At 46.6% G+C, this 27,134-nt stretch overlaps 2 protein-coding genes across 4 annotated transcripts in view; one reads left to right on the forward strand and one right to left on the reverse strand.

Moving 5' to 3' along the window:
- LOC106546817 (neurexin-2-beta) overlaps positions 1–27,134 on the forward strand; it is a 254,983-nt gene that overhangs the window by 130,955 nt on the left and 96,894 nt on the right. For all 3 annotated transcript variants that reach the window (XM_087705334.1, XM_087705337.1, XM_087705335.1), the window contains exon 2: positions 5,653–5,834. In XM_087705334.1, the coding sequence (XP_087561460.1) occupies positions 5,653–5,834 (182 nt within the window). The remainder of the gene's footprint in view (positions 1–5,652; positions 5,835–27,134) is intronic.
- LOC148048750 (uncharacterized) lies at positions 15,342–16,290 on the reverse strand. Its single transcript, XM_087703723.1, has one exon. It carries the CDS (start codon positions 16,189–16,191, stop codon positions 15,421–15,423), a length of 771 nt encoding a protein of 256 aa, XP_087559849.1. The 5' UTR covers positions 16,192–16,290; the 3' UTR covers positions 15,342–15,420.

The raw sequence follows: 27,134 nt of genomic DNA on the forward strand, positions 1-27,134 counted from the left end.
TGCCATTTAGTTAATAATTAAACCCCTCTCCCCATTTTTCCCCCTTCCGCCTCCCCTAGTCATTTTGTGAATGCTGGCATCATACTCTTCCACCCCTGAGTCCCATGGGTTTCGAGCAGTTTTCTTCCCCTGCCACAGAGTTTTTGCCCCATCCTGAAATAATTCCTTGTAGGTAGAAAGGCTGGAGCAGTTAAAGATACTGAACCCGTCCACTGGGAAGGTTTGAAACCTGAGCAACATGCGACGGGGTGAGCTCCCGTTCCTTGCTCCAGCTCCTGCCCACACAGCAGTTCAAAAGCAGGCGCATGCGAGTAGATAAATAGGTACCAATTTTGTGGGAAAGTAACAGCGTTCTGCGCCACTTAGCATATAATCATGCTGGCCAGATGACCATGGAATCATCTTCAGACAGTGGGGGCTCCCTTGACTGAGAAATGGAGATGAGCATCACCCCACAGACTCAGGTACAACGAGACAAGAAAACATTTACCTGTACCTTTAAAGGTAAAAGTAAAGGTTCCCCTCGCACATCTGTGCTAGTCGTTCCTGACTCTAGCGGGCGATGCTCATCCCCGTTTCAAAGCCGAAGAGCCAGCGCTGTCCGAAGACGTCTCCGGAGTCATGTGGCCGGCATGACTCAACGCCGAAGGCGCACGGAACGCTGTTCCCTTCCCACCAAAGGTGGTTCCTATTTTTCTACTTGCATTTTTCACCTGCTTTCAAACTGCTAGGTTGGCAGAAGCTGGGATAAGTCACGGGAGCTCACTCCGTTACGCGGCGCTAGGGATTCGAACCACTGAACTGCCGACCTTTCTGAATGGCAAGCTCAGCATCTTAGCCACTGAGCCACCAGGTCCCCACCTGTACCTTTAGACAAGTAGAATTTTCCTCCCCGCCAGGCAAGCTTCACCCCAAATGCTTCGTTTCCTTGCAGAGCAAAAACCTACATTCACACATTCTAAAATGTGTGGGTTTCAACTCCCAGAATTATGGGGAATTCTGGGAGTTGAAGAAGTCTTAACAATTGCAGGCAGGCAGGCAGGATGCCATTTTGCAGTCCGCGCCTCCCAGAACGGTGGGCGAAGCTTCTCAACGCCCCCCCCCCCCTGCTTCTTGCCTCCCGCCGCCAAATTGGCTAGCGTGAAGGCCGATGCACCTGGCGTGCTTTTCTCCGTGCATGTTGTGTGTGAACGCAGCTGTCGTTGTGTTCTTCCACATCCACCTGGGAGGCGAGCAGCACGTGGCACCCCCACATCTCTCCTGTCACCGTTGTGGAAATCTAAAGTGTACAGCAGCTGCCAAAAAGGCCAACACAGTTCTTGGCTGCATAAACAGAGGGATAAAATCAAGATCCTGTGAAGCGTTAACGCCATTTTATAAGGCCCTGGGAAGGCCACACTTGGAATACTGTGCCCAGTTTTGGTCGCCACGATGTAAAAAGAAATGTTGAGACTCTAGAACAGTGTTTCTCAACCTTGGCAACTTGAAGATGTCCGGACTTCAACTCCCAGAATTCCCCAGCCAGCATTCGCTGGCTGGGGAATTCTGGGAGTTGAAGTCCGGACATCTTCAAGTTGCCAAGGTTGAGAAATATTGCTCTAGAAAGAGTGCAGAGAGAAGCAACGTGGAATTAAAGAGAAATTTGTTGACAATTACAACAATTAACCAGTGGAACAGCTTGCCACCAGAAGATTCCTAAAAAGAAAGGAGGGAAGGAAGGAGAGAAGGAGAGAAGAAAGGAGGGAAGGAAGGAGGGAATGTAGGAGAGAAGGAAGGGGGGAAGGAAGGAGGAAAGGAAGGGGGAAAGGAAGGAGAGAAGGAGGGAAGGAAGGAAGGAGGGAAGGAGAGAAGGAGGGAAGGGGAAGGAGGGAGGGAAGGAAGGGGAGTAGGAGAGAAGAAACGAGGGAAGGAAAGAGGGAGGGAGGGAAGAAGAAGTAGGACCGTTGTAAGATAAGATGGATCTATGGGATGTTAAAAAAGCAATCTTCAAGTATATTGTTAACAGTAGGGAAAAATTGGTATAAATACATATTATTAATAACAGTTATGAGACCATATAATTGTGAATTATGAAATTGATAAAAAATAAAAATAAAAAAGATTCCTAAAAAGAGTGCAGAGAAGAGCAACAAAGAGGATTAGGGGACTGGAGGCAAAATCATGAACGGTTGCAGGAACTGGGTAGGTTTAATGAAAAGAAGGACTAGGGGAGACGTGATAGCAAACTTCCAATATCTCAGGGGCTGCCCCAAAGAAGAGGGAGTCAAGCTGTTCTCCCAAGCACCTGAGGGCAGGACAAGAAGCAATGGGTGGAAACTAATCAAGGAGAGAAGCAACTTAGAATTGAGGAGGAATTTCCTGACAGTTAGAACAATGAATCAGTGGAACAACTTGCCTCCAGAAGTTGTGAATGCTCCAACACTGGAAGTTTTGGAGAAGAGGTTGGATAACCATTTGCCTGAAACAGTATAGGGTTTCCTGCCTAGGCAGGGGGTTGGACTAGAAGACCTCACAAGGCCCCTTCCAACTCTGTTATTCTATTATATATTCAAATTTGCATCGGCCCCGTTGTGAGAAACAGAGGAACTCTTCCCATGAGGGCTGTAGACAGGCTGAAGAAGGCTATTTTGCCCACCTCTCCTCCGCTGATTTTTACCCATTTTAAGATTTTCTTCCCTGGGATAAATTTCTGCGATAAAAGCATCAACAAACCCCGTCGTCATTTCTATTTATTTTACGGGAAGCCTTCCCTTGCAAGCTGCCCCTCATTTCGCAAGGCACGTTTTCCGCAATTAGCAGAGTTTTTGAGAGCCACTCTTAACAAGGCAAGAGAAAGGCGGCTCATTGACACGGATGCCTGGCTGGGGTGGGGAGGTGGGGGGGGGGAGATAGAGGGGGAAATTACCAATAAAGCAGAATATTGGGAGCTCGGGGTTGAAATGAGGAGGTCCTTGGTGGTTTTCTTGTCGCCTAGTTTGGGTTTCATTGCCCAAACTAGGTGTCATCTTCAGTGCTAGTCAGGAGTGGAGTTTGCTGTCAGTTTATATTCTAGGTAATAATAATATTATGGAATATAAAGTGAGAGCAAGCCACACTAGCACTGATGATGTTACCTAGTTGGGTAATGAAATGTCTGCAAGAAAACAATGGAGCTCAGAGATTACTAAGAACCCCACAGCCTCCTCCTCCTCTTCCTCCTCCTCTTCCTCCTCCTCCTCCTTATGTTCTCCTCCTCCTCCTGCTCCTCCTTTCTGCTCCTCTTCCTCCTTCTGTCCTCTTCCTCCCCCTTCTGTCCCCTTCTGTCCTCCTCCTCCTCTCCTCCTCTTTCATGTTTCTCTTCCTCCTTCTGTCCTCCTCCTCTTCCTCCCCTTCTGTCCTCCTCCTCCTCTCCTCCTCGTTCCTGCTTCTCTTCCTCCTTCTGTCCTCTTCCTCTTCCTCCCCCTTCTGTCCTCCTCCTCCTCTCCTCCTCTTTCCTGCTCCTCTTCCTCCTTCTGTCTTCCTCCTCTTCCTCCCCCTTCTGTCCTCCTCCTCCTCTCCTCCTCGTTCCTGCTTCTCTTCCTCCTTCTGTCCTCTTCCTCTTCCTCCCCCTTCTGTCCTCCTCCTCCTCTCCTCCTCTTTCCTGCTCCTCTTCCTCCTTCTGTCCTCCTCCTCTTCCTCCCCCTTATGTCCTTCTCTCCCTCCTCCTCCTCATCTTCCCTCCTCCACTTCTTTCTTATGCCCTCCTCCTCCTCCTCCTTATGCCTTCCTCCCCCTCCTCCCTGCAAACCCTCCTCCCTTCTAGCTCCAATGAACTTCCCTAGTTGGGCAATGAAACACCTGCCAGAAAACAGCCGAGCTCAGAGAGCACCAAGGGCCAAATTAAATTGAAACCCTGGCAGCCAGAGGAAGGAAAGCGCTCAAGGCCCCCAGCGGCTGGTTTGAGGGCCAAAGCACTCTGCACATGTTCTGACTTCCTGCCATGTTACCTCCCGTACAGCCGAGCTCCCATCAGCCTCTGTCTACACCTCAATTAAGTATATATCTAATGATCGATAAACTTCCTCCCGTCTCAAACCAGGGTCAAAGATTCATTGCTTTGCTTCAAGATGATCGGGACAAAAAAAAACATACATACAGGCTCCATAAAAATTTTCTTAACAGAAAATACAATAATTCAGACTCATAAAAGGGAAGAGCGTTCGTTCATCTCTTCCTACACCTTCGGCTTCTTCTCCCAGCAGCCAGCAAATTGCGAAGCCGGATTTTACTACCTGGTGCACCGTTTAGGTGGCTTTCTCTGCAAGTAAATAGTTGACATTAAAAGTCCGCCTGCAAATGTCGGTCTTAAGGGGACTGTTGAGGCCTCAATTAAATTCTTGCTCTAAGCCCAGAACAGACCAGGATGCTTTGGAGGGAGATTCTTCTTCTCTGTTTTGACCTGCATGAATCTGTCGAAAACTTTGAGAAAGAAAATATCCTCCTGTTAACAAGGTGGGAGTTCCTTGAGCCTTCCTTATTAATTAGACTTCTATACCGCTTAATAGGGCTTTCAGCCCTCTCTAAGCGGTTTACAAATTTTTTAGCAAATTGAGTCAGCAACTTGCCCCCACAGTCTGGGTCCTCATTTCACCCACCTTGGAAGGATGGAAGGCTGAGTTGACCTTGAGCCGGTGAGATTTGAACCACTGAACTGCAGATCACAGTCAGCTAAAGTGGCCTGCAGTACTGCACCCTAACCACTGCGCCACCTCGGCTCTTCCTGTTATGTCCCCCTACCCAGTGACCAATGGAGCTGGCAGTAGATTCGGGCAGTGAGGAGGTTGGGGAGGAACCCCGGCCAGTCCTGGGGGCTGAGGAACGCTCAGATGGGGGCTATGGGTCAGAGGCAGAGAGGGGGCCAGGGCCGCCTGACAGTTATCAGCTGCCTTCAGAGTTAGACGTCAGTGAGGCAGAAGAGCAGCTGGAGCCTGTTCCCAGTGTGCGCATGCGCAGAGCTGCCAGACAAAGGGAACAGCTAAAGAACAGGGGCTGACTTGGGAGTAAGACCACAGGTGGACGATGAATGGCCCCTCCCAGAGGAAATAAAAGAGGAGCGAAAGGGGAGTGGAGTTTGCAGGAGAGACAATTAGTTCACTTCATTGGTTCGTGACTCTCCGAGACTCCTGGCCAAATTCTGCAGAGATCAGCCTGGCAGCTCTCCAAGGCAGAGAAGGTCTGTGACCGTAAATCCTCCCTTGAAAGACTTTGCTGGATGTGAAGGAGCAGAATCAATTAATCAATTAATAAAAGGGGTTTTTGTCGGGACGATGAGTTTGCTTCAGGCTCTCGGGAAGCCTCGGTCAGAACAGAATCTGTCGAAAACTTTTGAGAAAGAAAATATCCTCCTGTTAACAAGGTGGGACTTCACAGAACTCAAAAAAATAATTATTATGAGTAAAATAAGAGGGTTAAGAATGGTGAAATCCAAATGAAATACAATAGAAGGGGAAATACTATAAGGTGACCGGTATCGATTGATGATTGCTATTATAAAGAACAGGAAGTTCCTGTTTGTATTGTATTGTATAAATGTGGTGTGCGTCTAATTTTTGTGTGTCTGTGTATTTTACATGTTTTTATATAACATGTAAAAAAAACCTCTGCTTTTTTCCCCCTCCTTCTTCCTCTTTCTAGCTGGCACGACGTACATTTTCGGCAAAGGGGGGGCTCTGATTACGTATATTTGGCCCCCGAATGACCGTCCGAGCACGCGGGCTGACCGGCTGGCCGTGGGATTCAGTACGCACCAGAAGAACGCGATTCTGGTGAGGGTGGACAGTGCCTCTGGACTCGGCGACTACTTACAGCTGCACATAGTAAGAAATCGGGGTCCTTAAATGGGGGAGGAGGGGGGGATTGGTAAGGGGGGGGGATCGGAGGAGATAGTCGCTGCCTCTCTGTCTCTCTTGAATTTCGCTCGAAATGTTGCTTTTTGGGGTAATGGAACGAAAGGGAAAGGCCGTTTGCGGTGATGTAAAATTCCTCTTCCCCCCATCCTTTTTATTCTCCAGAATCTCTTCTTTATTGAACTGGATCCAGTGGTACCTTGGTACTTATCCTTAAGGGGTTCCGGGAGGCGAAATGAGTACCAAACGAATTCTTCCCTTAAGGAATAACGTAGAGCAGTGATGGGGAATCTTTTCAGCATTTTGAGTGTCCAAACCAGAACGCATATGTGTGCATGCCGGATTGCTGGAAAACCAGCTGGCCAGCGCCTACATGCCTATTTTTTGGCCATTGGTCCGGCTGTTTTCGAGCCATTTTCAGACCATTTTCCGGGCTTGAAAAATGGGCTGAAACTCTCAAAAAATGGCCTGAAAACACCCCCCAAACAGTCTGTTTTTTGTCCGTTTTTTCAAACCATTATCAGGCCCTTTTCCAGGGCATTTTCAGGCTGTTTTCCAGCTCTCCGGTACTCGTGAAGACCAGCCGCCTGGCGCTTTTTCTGCCGGAAAGCAGAAGAGCATCTGGCATGTGTGGGGTCTGCATGCCACCTCTGGCATGTGTGTGTCATAAGTTCACCATCACGGACATAGGGAATCACAAGGCAAACAATATTGGCAAGTTCTAGTTTATGTGTCAAATACTAAACAAACGACGAGTCTCGGGGCAAAATGTTCGCGTCAAATTCGTTGAGTCCCAAATTCGCCAAGTTTCAAAGCATTTTGAGTACCAAGGTACCACTTACTTTAACAAGAAGGGGAAATAAACAATAAAAATGTTTTTAATATGTTCCTCATACATGAAGTAGGAGAAAAGCAGCTCGGGATATTATCTTATTCGACTGATTCATTTACTCCTGCCTCTCCTCCAAAAACTCAAGGAGCTTTTACTTCTATACTTTGTTCCTCTGCTTTATCCCCCATGACAATCCTGCAAGGTTGGCTGGATTGATAGTTTCCCCATCCCTTCCTCCCTGCCCCCTGGACTTGAACCTGGCTCTCCTCATTCTTCCTCCATCACCTAAACCGCAAAACCACCCCCCCTTCTAGGAAATTGGGGTAGGTGGTGTGCATGCAGCCCGATCTGCCATTTTGCAAATCCTTCCCAAATTGATGTTGGGCCCTGAGCCTCTCTTGGAAATAAAACTAGATGGTGGCCATCTTTGCAAACTTCCCCCGTGCTGAACTCTTCGGGGTTTGTGGGTGGATGTTCAGCTTCGCGGCTTTAGAATAGAATAGAATAGAATAGAATAGAATAGAATAACAGAGTTGGAAGGGACCTTGGAGGTCTTCTAGTCCAATCCCCTGCAGGAAATCCTACATCACTACAGACAAGTAGTGATTGAGGCCACTTGGAGGTTTATCTGGGAAGGACTGACCCTCCTTGCAGACAGCTGGTCATTTGCATCCTTTTAGAGGGTCGTTGAGGCTACTTGGAGGTTTGTCTGTGTCCTCAGAGTCACCTGAGTGGTGTGGAGCCTTCTTGGGACTGCTGAAAGGCCCATGTTGTAGACTGGCGATCAATGACACCCTCTTTTCAGCAGTTCCAAAGAGGAGCCCCTCAAATACTGGAACGTTGCTATCATGACACCCCTGGTTCTTTTTTTCATTAGGCCAATTTCTGTCACTGTGTTTCATATATTTTAGCCTCCAGCCCCCTAAACATGCTTGGGTTGAGAGAGGCCACGTTAGATCAGCGAGACCTTTCTCTGTAGCTATCTCTCTGCGGAGGCAGAAGAAACAGAGTGTAACAGAGGGCATTCCCTTGTAAACCGTTCAGAATTGAACTGAAAGGGACCTCGGAGGTCTTCTAGTCCTACCCCCTGCTCAGGCAGGAGACCCTGTGCTATTCCAGGCAAGTAAGTGACTGTCCGGTCTCTTCTTAAAAATCTCCAGGGTTGGAGCACCCACAACTTCTAGTGGCAAGCTGTTCCACTGGTTAATTGTCCTCACTGTCAGGAAGTTTCTCCTGAATCCCAGGTTGCTTCTCTCCTTGGTTAGTTTCCATCCGTTGCCTCTTGTCCTGCCTTCTGGTGCTCTGGAAAATAAGTTGAACCCCTCCTCTCTGTGGCAGCCCCTCAAATACTGGAAGATTACATTGTCACCTTGTGTTCTAGCATTCCAGCATTATGTTCTGGAATCTTGCGTCAGGGTTCCAAATAGCATCCAAAATTAAATCAGAGTCCAAGGCAAAGTATTGCTCAAAGTTCCAATTTATGAATACAGCCATGTTGGCACATCTGGGGAAACCCGAATCTGAAAGCTTCCCAGCTTTCCCCACCCAGTTGAAAGTTCAAGATCCTGCCCCCCACACCCACAAGTCCATCCCATGGTCCAATCTTCCACTGCCATGCTGGCAGCTTCCACCCATCCACTTCCGGCCAGGTGCAGAGACAAAGGATGACCTTGAGTTTCTAAGAAGAATGTTGTTATGGCTACATATCACCCAACTCTGTATAATCTCCTCTCCCGTTTTCCCACAATAGAAAATGAATAGACGGAATTGCGACAGGCCCGAAGTCCAAAAGAAAAGATGGCTTTTCCGGCCTGACATTTTGCCTTTCTCCTCCTCTCAATTGGCAGCAGGCAGCTCGGCTTCTCCGATTATGATTTTGACTCCCCATCCCCGTCTTCCAGCTTCCTTGAAGCCCTCCTGCACGCCTTTCCTTTCACCTGTGTGAATGTTTATTTTATTGTTATTTATTAGCTTGTCAAATATGTACAAGTTAGAAGGTATAAGTATAGACATGGACAAGAACAAGGGAAATGGGTATGAATAAATGGGGACAGTAGGACAGGGACGGAAGGCACGCTGGTGCGCTTATGCACGCCCCCTTTAAGGACCTCTCAGGAATGGGGGGAGGTCCACGGTGGACAGTTTGATGTTGAAGCTGTGGGGGGTTTGAGGATGTAACAAGGGAGTCAGGTAGAGCATTCCAGGCGTTGACCACTCTCTTGCTGAAGTCGCATTTTCTGCAATTGAGTTTGTTGAACTTGGCAGCCCTACAATGGATCTTTCTCCACTGGCCTCCCAATGCCGTTTAGGATTTAATCCAGAACCACTTCTGTCGGGTTGGTTCCAGCCAGCCCCCAACCGCTCTCCAGTCCTCTCTAAGCGGTTGACGGAGTCGGCCTCTTGCTCCCAATGACCTGGGTCCTCATTTTACCCACCTCGGAGGGACGGAAGGCTGAGTTAAACTTGAGCCTGGTGAGATTTGAACTGTCAAACTGGAAGCAGCTGTCAGGGAGCAGAAGTAGCCTGCAGTTCTTCATTCTAACCACTGCACACCAAGGAAGGAAGGAAGAAAAGGAAGGAAGGAAGGAAGGGAAGGAAGGAAGGGGAAGGGAGGGAGGGAGGGAGGAAGGAAGGGAGGGAGGGAGGGAGGGAGGGAGGGAAGGAAGGGGAAGGGAGGAAGGAAGGAAGAAAGGAAGGGAGGGAAGGAAGGAAGGAAGGAAGAAAGGAAGGGAAGGGAGGGAGGGAGGAAGGAAGGAAGGGAAGGAAGGAAGGGGAAGGGAGGAAGGAAGAAAGGGAAGGGAGGGAGGAAGGAAGGACTGGAAGGAAGGAAGGAAGGGAGGAAGGGAGGAAGGAAGGAAGGGAAGAGAAGGGAAGGGAGGGAGGAAGGACGGGAAGGAGGGAAGGAAGGGGAAGTGGAAGGAGGGAGGAAGGAAGGGGAGGGAAGGAAGGAAGGAAGGATGGGAAGAAAGGAAGGGAAGGAAGGAAGGGAAGGAAGGAAGGAAGGAAGGAAGGAAGGAAGGAAGGAAGGAAGGAACAATAGCAATAGCACTTAGACTTATATACTGCTTTAAAGCCCCCTCTAAGCAGTTGACAGAGTTAGCCTCTTGCCCCCAACGACCTGGGTCCTCATTTTACCCACCTTGGAAGGAAGTAAAGGTTTAAATTGGTCAGGATCGAACTGCTGGCCGTCAGCAGAGTTAGTCTGCAATCCTGCATTCTGACCACTGCACAGCCCTGTCTGCAGATTTGCTTAACGGTTGCGTGATTTGCTTAATGACCACTGAAAAAAGGATTGCAATATTGGGGTGAGTCCATTCGTGCCTTCCCTGTTTACCGACACACTTTTTGCTCCCAATTGTCGTCCTAAGTCAAGGACCATGTCTCACACATAAAGACTCGTCGTTTTTGTTTCGTTTTTTTAAAGTCTCTTTTCTTAAACGGCCCGGCGTCCCTCCTGATGGCAGTGCCCTCCGCTGGCTTCACCACCTGCCTCCTGATCCCAGCAGCCATGGGGCAGGAGAGACCCCCGCGCATTGGCACGACTTCCAGGGTCTTTGCAAACAGCTGAGCCCCTCCCTCACGTCAAGGGGAGGGTGGGATTTGCTGCACATGAAGCCTTTTTCTCTGAGACGGAGGCAGAGGGCTGCCAAGATAGCCGGTGGCAGAGAACGCAAACCAGACCAGGAAGAAGTGGTGAGGACACCGGGATGTTTAGCCGGTGGGAGACTTGATGGCCTTATGAGAGCCCGCCTCAAATCGCGGAAGAGACCGACAAAGCAGAATAGAGGCAGTCCTCGGCTTATGGCCACAACCGAGCCCAAAATTTGTGCCGCAAAGCGAGACATTTCTGAAGTGAGTTTTGCCCCGTTTTACGACCTTTCTTGCCACTGTAAAGCTCCAGCAGTTTCCCGGAGCCACTGAAATGCCAAAGAGAGTGAGGCTTGCGAAAAATATCAGCTTTTATTTATGGCGATAAGAAAAGCTGGGTGATCAAAGTTTATCCAATCAGAGACCAAGATTCGTTATACCAACCTGATTTTTAAAGCATCCTTTTGCTCAAGCTCCTGTTTCTGCCTCCCTTATCTGTGGAGTATTCCTATAGCCTTGTGTAGGGGGTGGCAGCCCCCCGCCCCCTTGGCCAAGTTGCAGGATGCTTTAAGGATTTATGAGCCAGGAAAACTGCCTACTTTGGTTCCTTTATCTGTGGGACCTGATGTTCCAGTGTAACAATTTTCTTCTATGTTTTCAAGAACGTCCCTAACTTTGAAGCCAAGAATAGAAGCGAGACGCAGCAGGGAGATAACATTTGCCGTAATGCCATCCTGTATTAAGGTTACAATTTGCTAAGTTAGAAAACAACTCCTTTCTAACAGTCTACAATAATATAAGCAGAAGCCCATAACAACGCTTAATTCTTAATAAATGATTTCTCGCAGTATATCGTATCAGAAGCAAACAGCAAATATGGGTTTAATCAATAACAATTATATAGTAATATAAGCAATTCGTAATAAAAGCAAACCCAATATGGATTCATATTAATTCATTTACTCCTTCGCCACCGTTAAGGCAAATCACGGCTGTTGTTATGAACACGATGTTTACGTGAATCCGACTTCCCCATTGACCCATCCTTTACTTGAATTTCTTTTGCTTCCTCTTATTTCTCCCCCCCTCCCTTTTATCTCGGTTTCTTTTTGGACCCTGGAGAATTAGGGATGTAAGCAGAGAGAGAGAGAGAGAAACGCCAAAGGAGGAGGCGTATTTCTGACATGAAATCAGATTGCAAACAGAAATCGGTTAATAGGAGGGCAAAAAGATTGCCAGCAGCCGGCTGGTTCCTAGGGCTCCAGTCAAGGCCTTGGATGGGTAGATCTGCCAGAACAATACGGAGAAGGCCAAAGGCCAGAAGATCTGATTAGACCTCGGCAGTTAAGGAAAACAGGGGCAGGGGGCTAACTTTGAAGACAGAGGATGCTTCCAGAAGGGAGACAGAGGCAAAAATGGAGGGCATAGGCATTATTTTATCATTATTTTAATTCTTCTTCTTCTTTTTCTTCTTCTTCTTCTTCTTCTTCTTCTTCTTCTTCTTCTTCTTCTTCTTCTTCTTCTTCTTCTTCTTCTTCTTCTTCTTCTTCGCAATAGCAGTTCGACTTATATACCGCTTCATAGGGCTTTCAGCCTTCTCTAAGCGGTTTACAGAGTCAGCATATCGCCCCCACAGTCTGGGTCCTCATTTCACCCACCTTGGAAGGATGGAAGGCTGAGTCAACCTTGAGCCGGTGAGATTAGAACCGCTGAACTGCAGATAACAGTCAGCTGAAGTGGCCTGCAGTACTGCACCCTAACCACTGCGCCACCTCGGCTCTTCTCCTTCTCCTCCTCCTCCTCTCCCCCTTTCCCCTCTTCCCCCTACTTCTCCTTCTTCTTCTCCTTTTCTTCTTCTCCTCCTCCTCCTCCTTCCCCTTCTCTTTCTCCTCCTCCTCTCACCCTTTCTCCTCCTACTTCTCATCCTCTTCTTCTTCTCCTTCTCTTTCTCCTCCTTCTCCCCCTTCCTTCTCTTCCTCCTATTTCTCCTCCTCCTCCTTCTCCTCTTCCTCCTACTTCTCCTCTTCCTTTTCCTCCTCCTCCTCCTCTTCTTCTCCTCCTCCTCCTCTCCCCCTTCCTCCTCCTCCTCCTACTTCTCCTCCTCCTTTCCCTCTTCCACCTCCTCCTCCTCCTCTTCTTCTTCTCCTCCTCCTCCTCCTCCTCCTCACAGTCAGTCAGCCAGATGTTCAGACTGGGTTTGGCATTTTTATCCACCTATCAAGTCCTTACAAGGACCTGGGATAGGCCAATCTGGATGTTTGATGGTGTGACAGGTATCGTCGCAAGATGGGAGCAGTTCCAAGTAAAGCCGCCTTCTGCAATTGACTGATGGCAAATTTGTCAATGCCTCTGGTGTTCAAGTGGTGCTCCAGTTGTTTTGGGACTGCAGCCAAGGTGCCTACGACTATTGGTACTATCCTCGCTTGCCTTTCCCATAGTCGTTCTATTTCTATGTCTTTGCGTTTTGTTATCTTCTCCAGTTCCTTCTCTTCTCTTCTGCTGTCTCCAGGCATTTCCACTTCCACTATCCAGACTGTTTTGTCTTTCTGATCGACAACTGTTAAGTCCAGGGGTGTTACGTGGCAGGTGCCTGTCTGTCTGGGCATTCTGAAGTCCCAGAGAAATTTAACTTCTTCATTTTCTATGACTTTCTCTATTTTATGCTCCCAACAATTCTTGCTTACAGGCAAATGATATTTCTAGCAGATCTTCCAGGGCACCATTGTTGCTACTTTGTCATGTCGCTGCTTGTGGTCAGTTTGTGCAATCATCATCATCATCATCATCATCATCATCATCATCATCATCATCATCATCATCATCATCATCTGGTTAATATGTGGTGAGATTCACAGCCTTTGGGGCTGGTTGATAGCGCAACAGCTCGAGTCTTAACCAAGGACCTAGGAACTGTTAAGGTAACGTCGGAGGATATAAGCTGTTCCAAGTAGGGTGGTTTTTTGTAGAATCAGAATGTTCAAGTCTGATAAATTTAGAATTTCCAAATAGCGAGGTAGCCCTTTGGGTATTGCTCCAAGGGCTCCAATTACAATCGGTACAACACACGATTTCATTTTCCACAGTTGCTCAACTTCAATTTGCAAGGCCCGGTACTTTGTGATTTTTTTCTTGCTGTTTATCTTCAATCCGTGCATCTCCAGGTATTGCAATGTCAACGAACCATACTTTTTTTCTTTTCAACTATTGTTATGTCAGGTGTGTTGTGGGCCAAGTGCCTGTCAGTCTGGATTCTGAAGTCCCACAAGATCTTGACTTTCTCATTCTCTAAAACCTTCTCAACCTGATGTTCCCAGTGGTTTTTGCTGCACTCAAATCCAAACTTTTGGCACAATTTCCAGTGAATGATCTTAGCAACGCGGTCCTGGCGTTGTAGGTAGTCAGTTTGTGAAATTTTGCTGCACCCACTGATCAAGTGGTTGACTGTCTTGTCTTTCTCATTACAGAGGCGACATTTGCTGTTGGTGGTAACATGTTGAATTTTTGTCTTCATGTAGTTTGTGGCTAAAGCTTGTTCTTGAGCTGCCAAAATAAAGCCTTCTGTTTCTTTTTTCAGTGTGCTCCTGATCTTAACCAGTTCCAAGTTAGCTTTTGGTCAGCTTTGCCTTCAATATTTTTCAAGTATTGGCTATACATAGCTTTGTTTTTCCAATTTTCAGCTCACTTCTCACTTACTTCTTTCTTATATTCAGCTTTTGACTTAGTTGTCTTTAAAAGGCCTCCTTTATTTACTTCCTTAATCATTGGTTCTTCACTTTTCTGGATGTAATCATTCAAGCTGTGTTTTTCTTCTTCCACAGTCTGTTTTACTTGTAGGAGTCCTCGACCACCCTCTGCTCTTGGTAGATATAATCGGTCAACGTCACTTTTAGGGTGCAAAGCATGATTCATTGTCATAAGCTTCCTTGTTTTTCTGTCCAAATTGTCCAACTCCATCTGGGTCCAGTCAATTATTCCTGCAGAGTATCGAATCACAGGTATAGCCCAGGTATTTATGGCTTTTATGATATTTCCTCCATTCAATTTGGACTTTAATATCTTGCGAATTCATCGAATGTACTTGGCTGAAGTTAATTCCTTGACTTTATTAAGTCAGAGGCCTCTAAAATCCCCAAGTACTTGTAGCCTTCTTCTGGTTTTACTGCTCTTATCATTTCTTCATTCTCAAGTTCTATTCCATCATCTTCTATGACCTTGCCTGCTTTGGTGGCCATTGTTGCACATTTGTCAATTCCAAACTGCATACCAATGTCTTGGCTAAATTCTTTTGTGCTTTCAATTAATAAATCCAGTTCAGCTTTTGTTTTACCAAACAGCTTCAAATCATCCAGGTACACCAAGTGCGGAATTTTCAGTCCTTTCTTCGCAAGTTCGTATCCACAGTTCATCTTTTTCAAAATGATTGTCAGTGGTAGCATTGAGCGTATAAAAAGTAGGGGTGAAAGGGAATCTCCCTGGAAAATGCCTAATTTAATTTCAACTTCATCTAGTACTTCTTCATTAGCTATAAGCTTCGTTTTCCAGAGGTTCATTGAAGTTTCCATGGATTTTTGTATGTTGCTGCTGATGCCAAAGATTTTCAGGCATTTCTTGATCCAGCTATGGGGAACTGAATCAAACGCTTTCTTATAGTCTATCCAAGCCATGAACAGGTTGGTTCGTCTTTTCTTTGAATTCTTTAGGATTAGCTTGTCAATCAGCAGTTGGTCCTTTGTTCCTCTTGAATTTTTGCAGCATCCTTTCTGTTCTACAGGAAGCAAGTTATTTCTTTCCAAGTATCCATAAAGTTGGTTTGCAATGATACCAATAAGGAGCTTGTATGTTGTTGGCAAACAGGTGATTGGCCTATAGTTTCCAGGGTCCTTTCCTTTTTCTTTATCTTTTTGGATCAAAAATGTCCTTCCAGTTGTCATCCATTCATCATTTTCAGGTTCTGGTTCATTTGGGCTGCCAATCTTTTGTGCACACTTGTAAGTTCCTTTAACCAGAAGCCATGTAACTCATCTGGTCCAGGTGCATTATTATTATTATTATTATTATTATTATACAATTGTATCACAGCGGCCAGTTGTTTCGCTGGATTTGGCATTGGTTACTAGTCGGGCCCCACCCAGGGGCCTAGGACGTCGTAACGTATTTTCGTAATATGTGTGCAGATCCAAGCAGTGCGGGTTTTTGCATTTGACTGATGGTGATTTTGTCAATTTTTAACTGTTTTAAATGTAATTCCAGTGCTTTTGGAATAGCACCCAGTGTGCCAATTACCACTGGAATTATCACTGCTGGTTTGTGCCATAGTCGTTGAATTTCGATTTTTAAGTCCTGGTATCTTGCGATTTTTTCATGTTCCTTCTCGGCGACCCTGCTATCACCTGGTATTGCGATGTCTATGATTGTGACCTTATTTTTCTCAACCAGTGTGATGTCTGGTGTATTATGCGCCAGTATTTTGTCGGTTTGTATACGGAAATCCCACAAGATCTTGCCCATCTGATTTTCGGTGACTTTTTCAGGCTGATGTTCCCACCAGTTTGTTGCTGTTTTAATATTATAATTTTTGCACAAATTCCAGTGGATCATTTGTGCTACTGAATTGTGCCGCAATTTATAATCAGTCTGCACAATTTTTTTACAGCAGCTGAGGATGTGATCAACAGTTTCATCAGCTTCTTTGCAAAGTCTGCATTTGGCATCATCAGAGGATTTTTCGATTTTGGCCTTAATGGCATTTGTGCGGATAGCTTGTTCTTGCACAGCCAGGATTAGTGACTCTGTTTCTTTCTTTAATGTACCTGTTGTTAACCATAACCAAGTTTGTTCACTGTCCACTTTATCTTTTATTTTTTCCAGAAATTGGCCATGCAGTGCTTTGTTCTGCCAACTCTCCATTCTTGATTTTATCACATCTTTTCTGTATTCTTGTTTCGTCTGTTGGGCCTTCAGTAGATTTTTGTTCTTTACTTCGATTAATAGATGTTCTTGACTTTCTTTTAAATAATCAGCCAGTGCCTGTTTTTCTTCTTCAACTGTTTGCTTCACTTTTAATAATCCTCTGCCACCTGATTTTCGGGGCAGGTAAAGTCTATCAGTATCACCACGTGGATGTAAACTGTAGTGCATTGTCATTAGTTTCCTGGTTTTTCGATCCAAAATGTCCAAATCAGCTTGTGTCCAGTTAACTATACCAGCTGTGTATCATATAACTGGTATTGCCCAGGTATTTATGGCCTTGATTGTATTTCCACCATTCAATTTAGATTTCAGAATTTTCCTAACTCTGTTGGTGTACTCTCGCCTGACAATAGTTTTTACTTCTCCATGCTTGATGTTATCCAACTGCAGAATGCCTAAGTATTTGTAGGCTTCATTTTCTTTGCATTTAATTAGTTGGCCATTGGGCATTTCAATTCCCTCACATGCAGTGATTTTGCCCCTTTTTATGGATACAGTGGCGCATTTTTCCATGCCAAACTGCATTGAAATATCGGTGCTGAATACTCGGACTGTGTTTGTCAATGATTGGATTTCTATTTCTGACTTTCCATAGAGTTTCAAATCATCCATATATAGTAAATGCGAAATTTTTTCAGCTTCTTTGGCTGTTTGGTAGCCTAATTTCATTTTTTTTAAGATTACTGATAGTGGGATCATTGCGATCATTCTTCTTCTTCTTCTTCTTCTTATTATTATTATTATTATTATTATTATTATTAATAATAATAATAATAATAATTTTATTCATTAATCATGAAACTCAGTCAACTGAACCTTCAAAAATGCATCGCAAATACCATTGACTGATACTGATGGTTGATATGGGTTGCTGCCAGCATCCTAGATATCAACCAAGCACCTTCTTAAAATATAAGATGTTCCAAGTAGCAGTTCCGCTGGTGTTGTTGCAGGAAGCTGCAATTTCTTGATGTATTTTATAAAATTCTTGGGCATGATGCCAAGTGCTCCGATGACAATGGGTATCACTGTTACATGCTTCATCCATAATCGCGTGGATGGCCAGGTGGCGGTATTTCGTGATTTTTTTCCCCAGTTCTTTTTTTCCCGACTCTCGCGTCTCCTGGTACTGCGATGTCAATAAATTGTACATTTCGGTTTTCGACATCTGTGATATCTGGCGTGCTGTTTTCCAAATGACGACCCGTCTGTATTTGAAAGTCCCACAAGATCTTCACCATCTCATTTTTGATAACATTTTCCATTTTATGTTCCCCTGAGTTTTTGGATTTAGGTAAGTCATATTTTTAACATAATGACCAGTGGATTAATTTAGCAATTCAGTCGTGTCTAGCTTGGTAATCAGTTTGTACGATTTTACTGCACTCACATCTTAAATGTAAAACAGTTTAGACTTTGTTGTTGCAAAGTGGGCAGTTTGGATTGTCGTTGGATTTTTGTATCTTTGCTTTCATGGCCTTAGTTTGTAGTGCTTGTTCTTGAGCAGCCAGTATTAAACCTTCCGTTTCTTTCTTGATGGTTCCCATCTTAAGCCATGCCCATGACATTGTTGTTGTTGTTGTTGTTGTTGTTGTTGTTGTTGTTATTATTTACTGTATTTTTATTATCTGTAAGCCACCGAGAATCAAGGGAGTTGGAGGCTTATAAAATATCTAAGTAAAATAAATTGCAGGATTGGAGAAACCTAGATTGAGAATAACTTTATTGTCACTTTCAATGTGCACTAACCGCTGTTAACGAATGGTCATCACTCGAAGACTACCTGTAAACCAGCTTTTGAAAAGCTCATTGTGCAGAAAGTCCTTTTTTTGTCCCATTTTATAACCTTTCTTGCCGGTTGTTAAGTGAATCACTGCAGTTGTGAAGTAAAGAGCTAGGGCAGTGATGGTTAAACTTTTTGTTGTTGCCTGCCCATGCCCAGATAGAATTTTACTCTATCTTCTCTTCTGAATTTTACTCCATTCTCTTTTCTTCCTCTCCTCCTCTTCTCTTCTCTTCTAAATTTTACTCCATCCTCTCTTTTTTTCTTCCCCTCTTCTCTTCTGAATTTTACTCCATCCTCTTTTCTTCCTCTCCTCCTCTTCTCTTCTCTTCTGAATTTTACTCCATCCTCTCTTTTCTTCTCCTCTTCTCTTCTGAATTTTATTCCTCTTTTCTTCTTCTCCTCTTCTCTTCTGAATTTTACTCCATCCTCTCTTTTCTTCTCCTCTTCTCTTCTGTATTTTACTTCTCTTCTCTTCTAAATATAGCTGGAAAGATGGATTTTTAGAAACAGTGACGGGTGGAACGACGCCTCTAAATTAGAGTTTTGGAGGGGGTGACGAAGAGTCTTGTGAAATGTTCAGTCACCCAAGACTAAATACAGGGAGTCCTTAACATACGACCACAATTGAGCCGCAAATTTCTGTTGCTGAGCTTTCTTGCCGCAGTTGTTAAGTGAATCACTGAAGTTGTTAAGTTAAGAATAGAGCAGAAGAGATTAGATTAGAATAGAATAGAGAAGAATAGAATAAAAAAAGAATAGACTAGAAAAGAAAAGAATATAATTCTGAATAGGATAGTGTAGAGTAGAGTAGAATAGAATAGAATAGAACAATGAAGAATAGAATCAAATAGAATAATGAAGAATAGAATAGAATAAGAAATAGAACAGAATAGAATAATGAAGAATAGAATAGGAATAGAATAGAATGGAGGAGAGGAGAGAGGAGAGTAGAATAGAACAGAACAGAGCAGAAGAGAAGAGAATAATGAATAGAATAGAATAAGAAATAGAAAAGAATAGAACAGAACAGAATAGAATAATGAAGAATAGGAATAGAATAGGAATAGGAATAGAATAGAATAGAATAGAATAGAAGGGACAGGAGAGGAGACAGGAGAGGAGAGGAGAATAGAATAGAATAATGAAGAATAGAATAGAATAAGAAATAGAAAAGAATACAATAGAACAGAACAGAATAGAATAATGAAGAATAAAATAGAATTAGAATAGAACTAGAAAAGAATAGAATTAGAATATAATAGAACTAGACAAGAATAGTATTAGATTAGACTAGACTAGAATAGAATAGACTAGAATAGAATATTGAATATAATATTGAATAGCATAGCATAGCATAGAATTCTTTATTGGCCAAATGTGATTGGACACACCAAGGAATTTGTCTTCGGTGCATAAGCTCTCAGTGTACATAAACGCTCTAAATGATAAATCATGATCATAGCCATCCTAAAAATACATTCATCATAAATCAGAAGACACAACACTTAGTGATAGTCATAGGATACTAAATAAGCAATCAACATGAATCGAACTAGGAAACTATATAGAACAATATAAATCATAAAGATACAAGCAACAAAGTTATAGTCATAGTAATATACAGTAATAACCGGTTGTTAAGTGAATCTGGCTTCCCCATTGACTTGCCTTGTCAGAAGATCGCAAAAGGGAATCACATAACCCTGGGACACTGCAACCGTCATAAAGCCGAGTCCCTTGCCAAGCATCCAAATTCTGATTCTGCAACCATGGGGGGGGGGAATGCTGCAACGGACACAAGTTCTTTTTCGGTGCCGTTTGTAACTTTGAATGGTCGCTAAATGAGCAGTTGTAAGATGAGGACCACCTTCAGTAGCCCCGTATTCTTTTTGAACACAGAGCTGCCTTTCACACCTAATCGCAGGAAACGCTGGATTGATTGTAGTGGTTGACCGGCTCATCTAACCTGGTTACCCAATTAACCTTGTTGAGTTTGATGCCTATGAATGGAAGTTTGCATTGATTTTCATTCCGTTTGCTTTCCGGAGTCTCCCGGGGCGATTTTGCTATTATTATTTATCTCCAAATAATTGCATATACAAGTTTCGCTTCCTCCCAGACCTTCTCGGGATTTGGTAATCCAATTCAATTAACTGGATTCCCCAAATGAGACGGTAGATGAGGGGTTGGCTTCCGAGTGGATATTTTGCCTCTTAACCCATCCCAGAAGGGCTCAGAGGCTAAGACCCTTGTCGATCAGAAGCATCGGCAGTTCGGCGGTTCGAATCCCTGGCGCCGCGTAACGGAGTGAGCTCCCGTGACTTCTCCCAGCTTCTGCCAACCTAGCAGTTCGAAAGCACGTAAAAAATGCAAGTAGAAAAATAGGAACCGCCTTTGGTGGGAAGGGAACAACGTTCCGTGCACCTTTGGCGTTGAGTCATGCTGGCCACAAGACCACGGAGACGTCTTCGGACAGCGCTGGCTCTTCGGCTTTGAAACGGGGATGAGCACCGCCCTCTGGAGTCGGGAACGACTAGCACAGATGTGCGAGGGGGGAACCTTTAACCCACCCCAAATAACCTGCAAAGAAAAATAAAGAATGGCTTCCTAAGCCCCACTTATTATATGGGGGTGCTGCAAGCGTTCCCCCTTTTCCTTCCCCACATAGTTACTTAGTCCTCGACTTACAACCATTCATTTAGTGACTGTTTGAAGTTATAACGGCAGTGGAAAACGGTGACTGAGGACCATTGTTGGCCTGTAGCACTGTGCTCACGCCATCAAAAATTCAGGCACTTGCCCACTGACTCGTGTTTATGACGGTCGCAGCGTCCTGGCGTCGTGTGATCCCCTTTTGCGTCCTTCTGACAACTAAAGTCCATGGGGGAAATCGGATTCACTTAATGGCCAGGTGACTGGCTTAAACAACTGCAGCGATTCACTTTTTACAGCTGTGGCAAGAAAGGTCGTAAAATGGGGTGAAACTCATGTAATTCTCACCTAGCAGCTGACATTTTGGGCTCAGTTGTGGTCGTAAGCCGAGGACCGCCTGTACTGTGGACTACCAAACGTTTTGTGGGAAAGCTCTCAGAATCCCTTTGTGTTGGCCAAGCCACAAAGGCCGGTGGAAGTTGGAATCCCAACCGAGTGGGTTCTGTGCCATGCACTGCAGGGCTAGAGACGGTTAGAGAATTGAGAGGAGTGATTGAACCACGCCGAGAGTCCTGCATCCAGTTTTGGTCACCACACTATAAAAAAGATGCTGAGACTCTAGAAAGAGGGCAGAGAAGAGCAACCAGGATGATGAGGGGAGTGGAGGCTCAAAACAGACGATGAACGGTTGCAGGAACTGGGCCTGGCTAATCTAGGGAAGAGAAGGACCAGGGGAGACAGGAGAGCATCTTCCAATATTTGAGGGGCTGCCACAGAGAAGAGGAAGGAGGTCAAGCTATTCTCTAAATCACCTTTGAAGGCCAGAGAAGGAAGAATGGATGGAAACTGAACAAGGATTCAATATAGAAATAAGGAGGAATTTCCTGATAGTGAGAACAATCAACCCATGGAACAGAAGTTGCCTTCGGAGGTTGTGGGAGCTTCATCCCTGGAGACTTTCAAGAAGAGACTGGACTGCCCTCTGTCAGAAATGGGGTCTCTTGCTTGGGTGGTAGGGTTGGACTAGATGACCTCCAAGGTCCCTTCCAAACTCTGTTCATCTATATCCATAAACTAGGTTTAATAGCAGCAACTGTGAGGGGGATCTTGGGAGTCTTAGTAGACAACCAATTAAATATGAGCCAACCCTGTGTGGTGGCAGCCAAAAAAAGCCAATGCAATCCTAAAGTTGCATTAACAGAAGGATAAAATCAAGATCAAGGGAGGAGCCGATTCCACTCTATAAAGCCTTAGTAAGGTCACACCTAGAGTCCTGCATCCAGTTCTGATCACCACTCTATAAAAAGGATGTTGAGACTCTAGAAAGAGTGCAGAGAAGAGCAACCAGGATGATGAGGGGCTAAAACATCCAATGAACGGTTGCAGGAACTGGACCTGGCCAGTCTAGGGAAGGGAAGGACCAGGGGAGACAGGAGAGCATCTTCCAATATTTGAGGGGCTGCCCCAGAGAGGAGGAAGGGGGTCAAGCTATTCTCCAAAGCACCTTTGAAGGCCAGACAAGGAAGAATGGATGGAAACTGACCAAGGAGAGATTCAATATAGAAATAAGGGGAAATTTCCTGACAGGGAGAACAATCAACCCATTCAGAGGTTGTGGGAGCTTCATCCCTGGAGGCTTTCAAGAAAAAAACTGGACTGACACCTGTCAGGAATGGTGGAGGGCAGTGATGGAGGATCTTTTTGGCACCGAGTTCTTCTGGGCCGCAACCTGGGGGATCATGCACCTGCTGGAAAATGAACTTCTGCACCTTCTGGGCATGCACACATGACGATGAGCTGGCTGGCATGCATTGTACATCCAGGAAGATGGAAGGTTTTCCTGTTTCCGGCACTGAAGGCCAGCTGATCGTCACGCACGCACATGCCCACCAGAAGAGGAACGGGCAACACCGTGCATGCCAGGGCCACATGGCTTCAGGCACGGGAGCCATAGGTTCGCCTTCCTGGGTGTAGGGTCTCCTCCTTGGGGGGGTTGGGCTAGATGACCTACCAGGTCCCTTCCAACTCTGTTAATCTGTAGGGACAGGTGGGAGGGGGTGTTTCTCTGCAGAGCGAGGGCACCTTGTCAGGTGGGCAGGAGAGAGGAGGCTGGGGGGAGAGGAGGAGAGAGAGGGGAAGATTGGGAGCCGGTGTGAGTCTCCTCGTTGTGGCTTCGACTTAATTAATTGCGTCTCTTCCCTGAGATACAAGGAAGGGCTGGGGGTGAAAATGGAGGTGCTCCTGTGCCTGGCATGGTCTGCCTCGGGAGACAATGGAGATACTCCCTGGCCATTCTCCGCTCTGACCGGCGCTCCCATGTGGCTGAATGGGAGAGAAGAAGGGGCACGCATGGGGGCTTGGAAAGGAGGAGAGGGGCCCAGGAGGGAGGGGAACGGACAGCCCTGTGTAGGCCTGGTGCAGCCAGATGGAGGGACTGTGGCACAAGGCCTCGTGTGGACGGGAAGATGGGCTTTGTTAAGACTGCATCTAGTCCTGGGATGGGGTGGGGTGTGTGAAGAGAGGCTTACTTCCAAGGGAAAGTGTCAGCCCCCCCACTTTCAAAAGGAACTGCAGAGATCCCCCACCCCATAGACAGCCAGAGAAATCATTTACCGGATTTGTCTGCCACAAATTCCTCCCTCCCCCCTCCTTGTCTCCCCCACTCCCTCCTGTCCCCCCTCTCCTTCCTCCCTCCCTCCATCCCTTTCCCCTCTCCTTCCCTCCTCCCTTCACGCCCTCCCTCCCTCCCTTCATTTTTCCTTCCCTCTGTTTCTCCGTGTCCTTCCCTTTCTCTCCTTCCTTCCTTCTATTTTTTCTTCCCCTCTTCTTTCTTCCTTCCTCCCTCCCTTTCATCCTTCTTCCCTCACTCCCTTCATCCTTCCCTCCCTCCCTCCCACTCTCCTTTCCCCTCTCCTTCCTTCCTTCCGGATTTGTCTGCCACAAATTCCTCCCTCCCCCCCTCCTTGTCTCCCTCCTCCCTCCTGTCCCCCTCTCCTTCCTTCCTTCCTTCCTCCGTCCCTTTCCCCTCTCCTTCCCTCCTTCCTTCATGCCCTCCCTCCCTCCCTTCATTTTTCCTTCCCTTTCTCTCCTTCCTCCCTCCTATTTTTTCTTCCCCTCTCCTTCCTTCCTTCCTTCCTTCCTTCCTTCCTTCCTTCCTTCCTTCCTCCATCCCTTTCCCCTCTCCTTCCCTCCTTCTTTCCCTCCCACCCACCCTCCCTTCCTTCCTTCATTCTTCCTTCCCTTTCTCTCCTCCCTCCCTCCTGTTTTTTCTTCCCCTCTTCTTTCTTCCTTCCTTCCACCCTTTCCCCCTTCTTCCCTCACTCCCTTCATCCTTCCCTCCCTCCCACTCTCCCTTTCCCCTCTCCTTCCTTCCTTCCTTCCTTCCTTCCTTCCTTCCTTCCTTCCTTCCTTCCTTCATCTATTCCTTCTTTCCTTCCCTGAGGAATTCTGGGAATTGAAGTCCTCACATTTTAAAGTTTGGCAACTCTTAACCTACACACATCCTGAAAGGAAGAGTGAGAGGCACGTCAGTTAGAAGTGGTTTCCTGAGCTCCCAAAGCTCCATCTCTTCCCCAAAACCCTTCGGAGCATTTTGCAGCCTTACGGATCCCCCAGAATCAAGAATTTCGCAAGTGTGGGAGAGCTTTGAGGAGCCCCTGGGTGTCTCTCCAGCCTTAAATGCCCATTTTAATCCCTTCACTTCCCTGCCCAGGTCGCCTTCTTCTCCCCCCTGCCAGCCTCCTTCCCCCAACCTGGTGTCCTGCATAGTACTTGAAGCCCCATCGTTCCCAGCCGCCCTCGCTGTCTTGCCTTCTGTCCCCCCACCCCACCCCAAAGCAGCTGCCTCGTCTCTCTTCCCCTTCTCTTCCCCTTGCCTTGCACCCTTTTTCTCCCGTCTTCCCTGGTGTCGAAGCCTTGCGTGGGAAGCCAGCCGCATCCGGGCACGGCTCCTTGCCTGGCCTTGCACGACAACGGAGAGATAAATGGGGGTCACCGGGGGGGAAAGAGAGGGGTACACGGCAGAAGCACCGTGGTAGCAGCAGCCGGGAGGGCGTTCATCACATCTGCTGGGGTGGGCAGCCCGTTCGCCGGTGAGATTTCAGCCAAGCACGGCTGGCAGCAGCCCTCCCCGGTGGTAGCAGGGAGGCTCTGGCAGTTGGGGGGGGGCACACAGACATACACCCCCCCCCAGACAAATGTCATGCAGATCCTGCAAAAGTTTGAAGCTTTAAAGGGCAAACCGAATGTCTGAAGCCTCTGCCAGATTTATGAAGCTCGTCTCCCTTCAAAAGATGCTGGGGGTTGGAAGGGGGCTCCAGGAAGGCCCCCGGTGGGCTTTCCTCCCCGTGATTTATACGCCCCTGTTGTCCCTCCTTGATGCTGACGGTGGCTTCTGGGAGACCAAGAGGGTCATTTTAGAGGGAGGATAGGAAAAGGGCAGCCCATCGATCAAGGGGGCGAAAGAGAGGATGATTCATATCTCTCTCTGCTTTCTGCTTCTTCACTCGCCAGCCTTCCGCAACTTCTAGGAGTAAGTTATGGGAGAGGCTATTCTGGGGGGGGGGGGGTCTGGCTCCCACCAGGTGCTTAGCTGAGGATGGTTTAACCCGGGGTGGGTTCCTGCCAGTTCTAGCCTCTTCTATAGAAGAGGTTCCACAAATCTGCAGTGCCGTTTAGAACCGGTTCTAGCTCCCTCCCCTCCACCCGTCCGCACATCATCAAGATGAAGAGCGAGAGGAGGAATTCTGGGAGTTGAAGTCCACAAGTCTTAAAGCTTTTCAAGTTTGAACACCCCTGGGTTTTTTTCCCTAAAGGGTTAGGGGTGCAAGGGTCTTGTAACTTGATAGCTTTAAGACTTGCGTGCTTCAATGCCAGAGTTCCTGAGCCAACATGACTGGAGGAGGAATTCTGGGAGTTGAAGTCCACAAGTCTTAAAGCTTTCAAGTTTGAACACCCCTGGGCTTTTTTTTTTCTAAAGGGTTAGGGATGCAAGGGTCTTGTAACTTGACAGCTTTAAGTTTTGCCACTTCAATGCCAGAGTTCCTGAGCCAACATTTTGGTTGCTAGGCAAGAGCGTTGTTAAGTGAGTTTCACCACATTTTACAAGTTGGCCACTCCCACCTGGTCACATGGCCAGCAAGCCACTCCCACAAAGCAGGCCACACCTACAGAAGAAGTTCGACTCTTACCGTGGTTGAGAGTCAGATGGAAACTCATCCCGGAAGCAACCTGGAATTAAGGAGAAATCTCCTGACAGAGAGAACAGTTAATCAGTGGAACGACTTGCCACCAGAAGTTGTGGGTGCTCAAGCACTGGAGGTGTTCACGAAGAGATTGGACAGCCATTTGTCTGAAGTGCGCTAGGGCCGTGATGGCAAAAGTATACATTATCTTTGCTATAATTTTCTGACAAGATAGCAAACAAGAACAGCTCAGGTTTTCGATCAATACTTTGCTGCGTCATCTTCTCCTTTGTTCTAAGGCTGACTCTGTCGACTCTTCCCTCGAAAACCTCCTTTAAAAAAAAAAATCCACCTTCTCTGCCAATTTTGAGTCTCTACGGCAAAGCGTTGAGTCAGCCCTCCGACTTTCCTAATCTGGCACCTTCCTCATATGTTGGACTTCAAGGCCCAGAGTTCCCGGCTGCTCCTATGCTGCTGAGCAAGACCAGCCTTGCAGGGAGAGGAGAGCAGGGAGGCGTGAGGAAGCGTGAGAGGGTCGCGCCCGTCTCTCGGATGCTGAGCATGGCCGATCCGTTGGACAGCAAGTCCAGTCGCGTGCGGTTCTCTGAGATTGGTGGTTACTTGTAGATGTTTCATAACCCAACTAGGTAATATCATCAGTACCAGAAGGGAGTGAGGTTTGCTGTCTATTTATTATCTCTTCAAACACTAATGATGTTACCTAGATTGGTATTGAAAAGTCTGCAAGAAAATGGATGAGGAAGAGGAGGAACAGCTGGGCCCAGTGCCTGATGCATGGATGCGCAGAAGGCAGAGGAAAGGAGAGCAGTGGAGATCTATGGGCCGGTCCTTGGGACAGAAAAGCCACTGCTGTTAGCAAAGCCCACCCGAGCTCTGGGGATCAAAGGCATGGGGAGAGATGAATAGATGTGACAGAGGAGAGGAGAGCAGAGGAAATCTATGGGCTGGTCCTTGGGACAGAAGAGCCACTGCAGCTGGCGAAGCCCCACCCAAGCTCTGGGGATAAAAGGCAGAGGGTGGAAATGAATAGATGTGACAGACAACTATTCCATCTCCCTGCTGGATGGACTTGTTAGCCTAAGACAAAAAGCTTTCCTCTGGGACAGGCCGTTCATCGTCCCCCTGTGGCCTTCCTCCCAAGTCGACCCCTGTTCTTTAGCTCTTCCCTTCGTCTGGCCGCTCTGTGCATGCACACACTGGGAACAGGCTCCAACTGTTCTTCTGCCTCACTGATGTCT

The sequence above is a fragment of the Thamnophis sirtalis genome, unplaced genomic scaffold, assembly GCF_051295495.1.
Source record: "Thamnophis sirtalis isolate CommonGarterSnake01/CBP01778 unplaced genomic scaffold, rThaSir2_p1.2 scaffold_2, whole genome shotgun sequence".
Classification (NCBI taxonomy): Eukaryota; Metazoa; Chordata; class Lepidosauria; order Squamata; family Natricidae; genus Thamnophis; species Thamnophis sirtalis.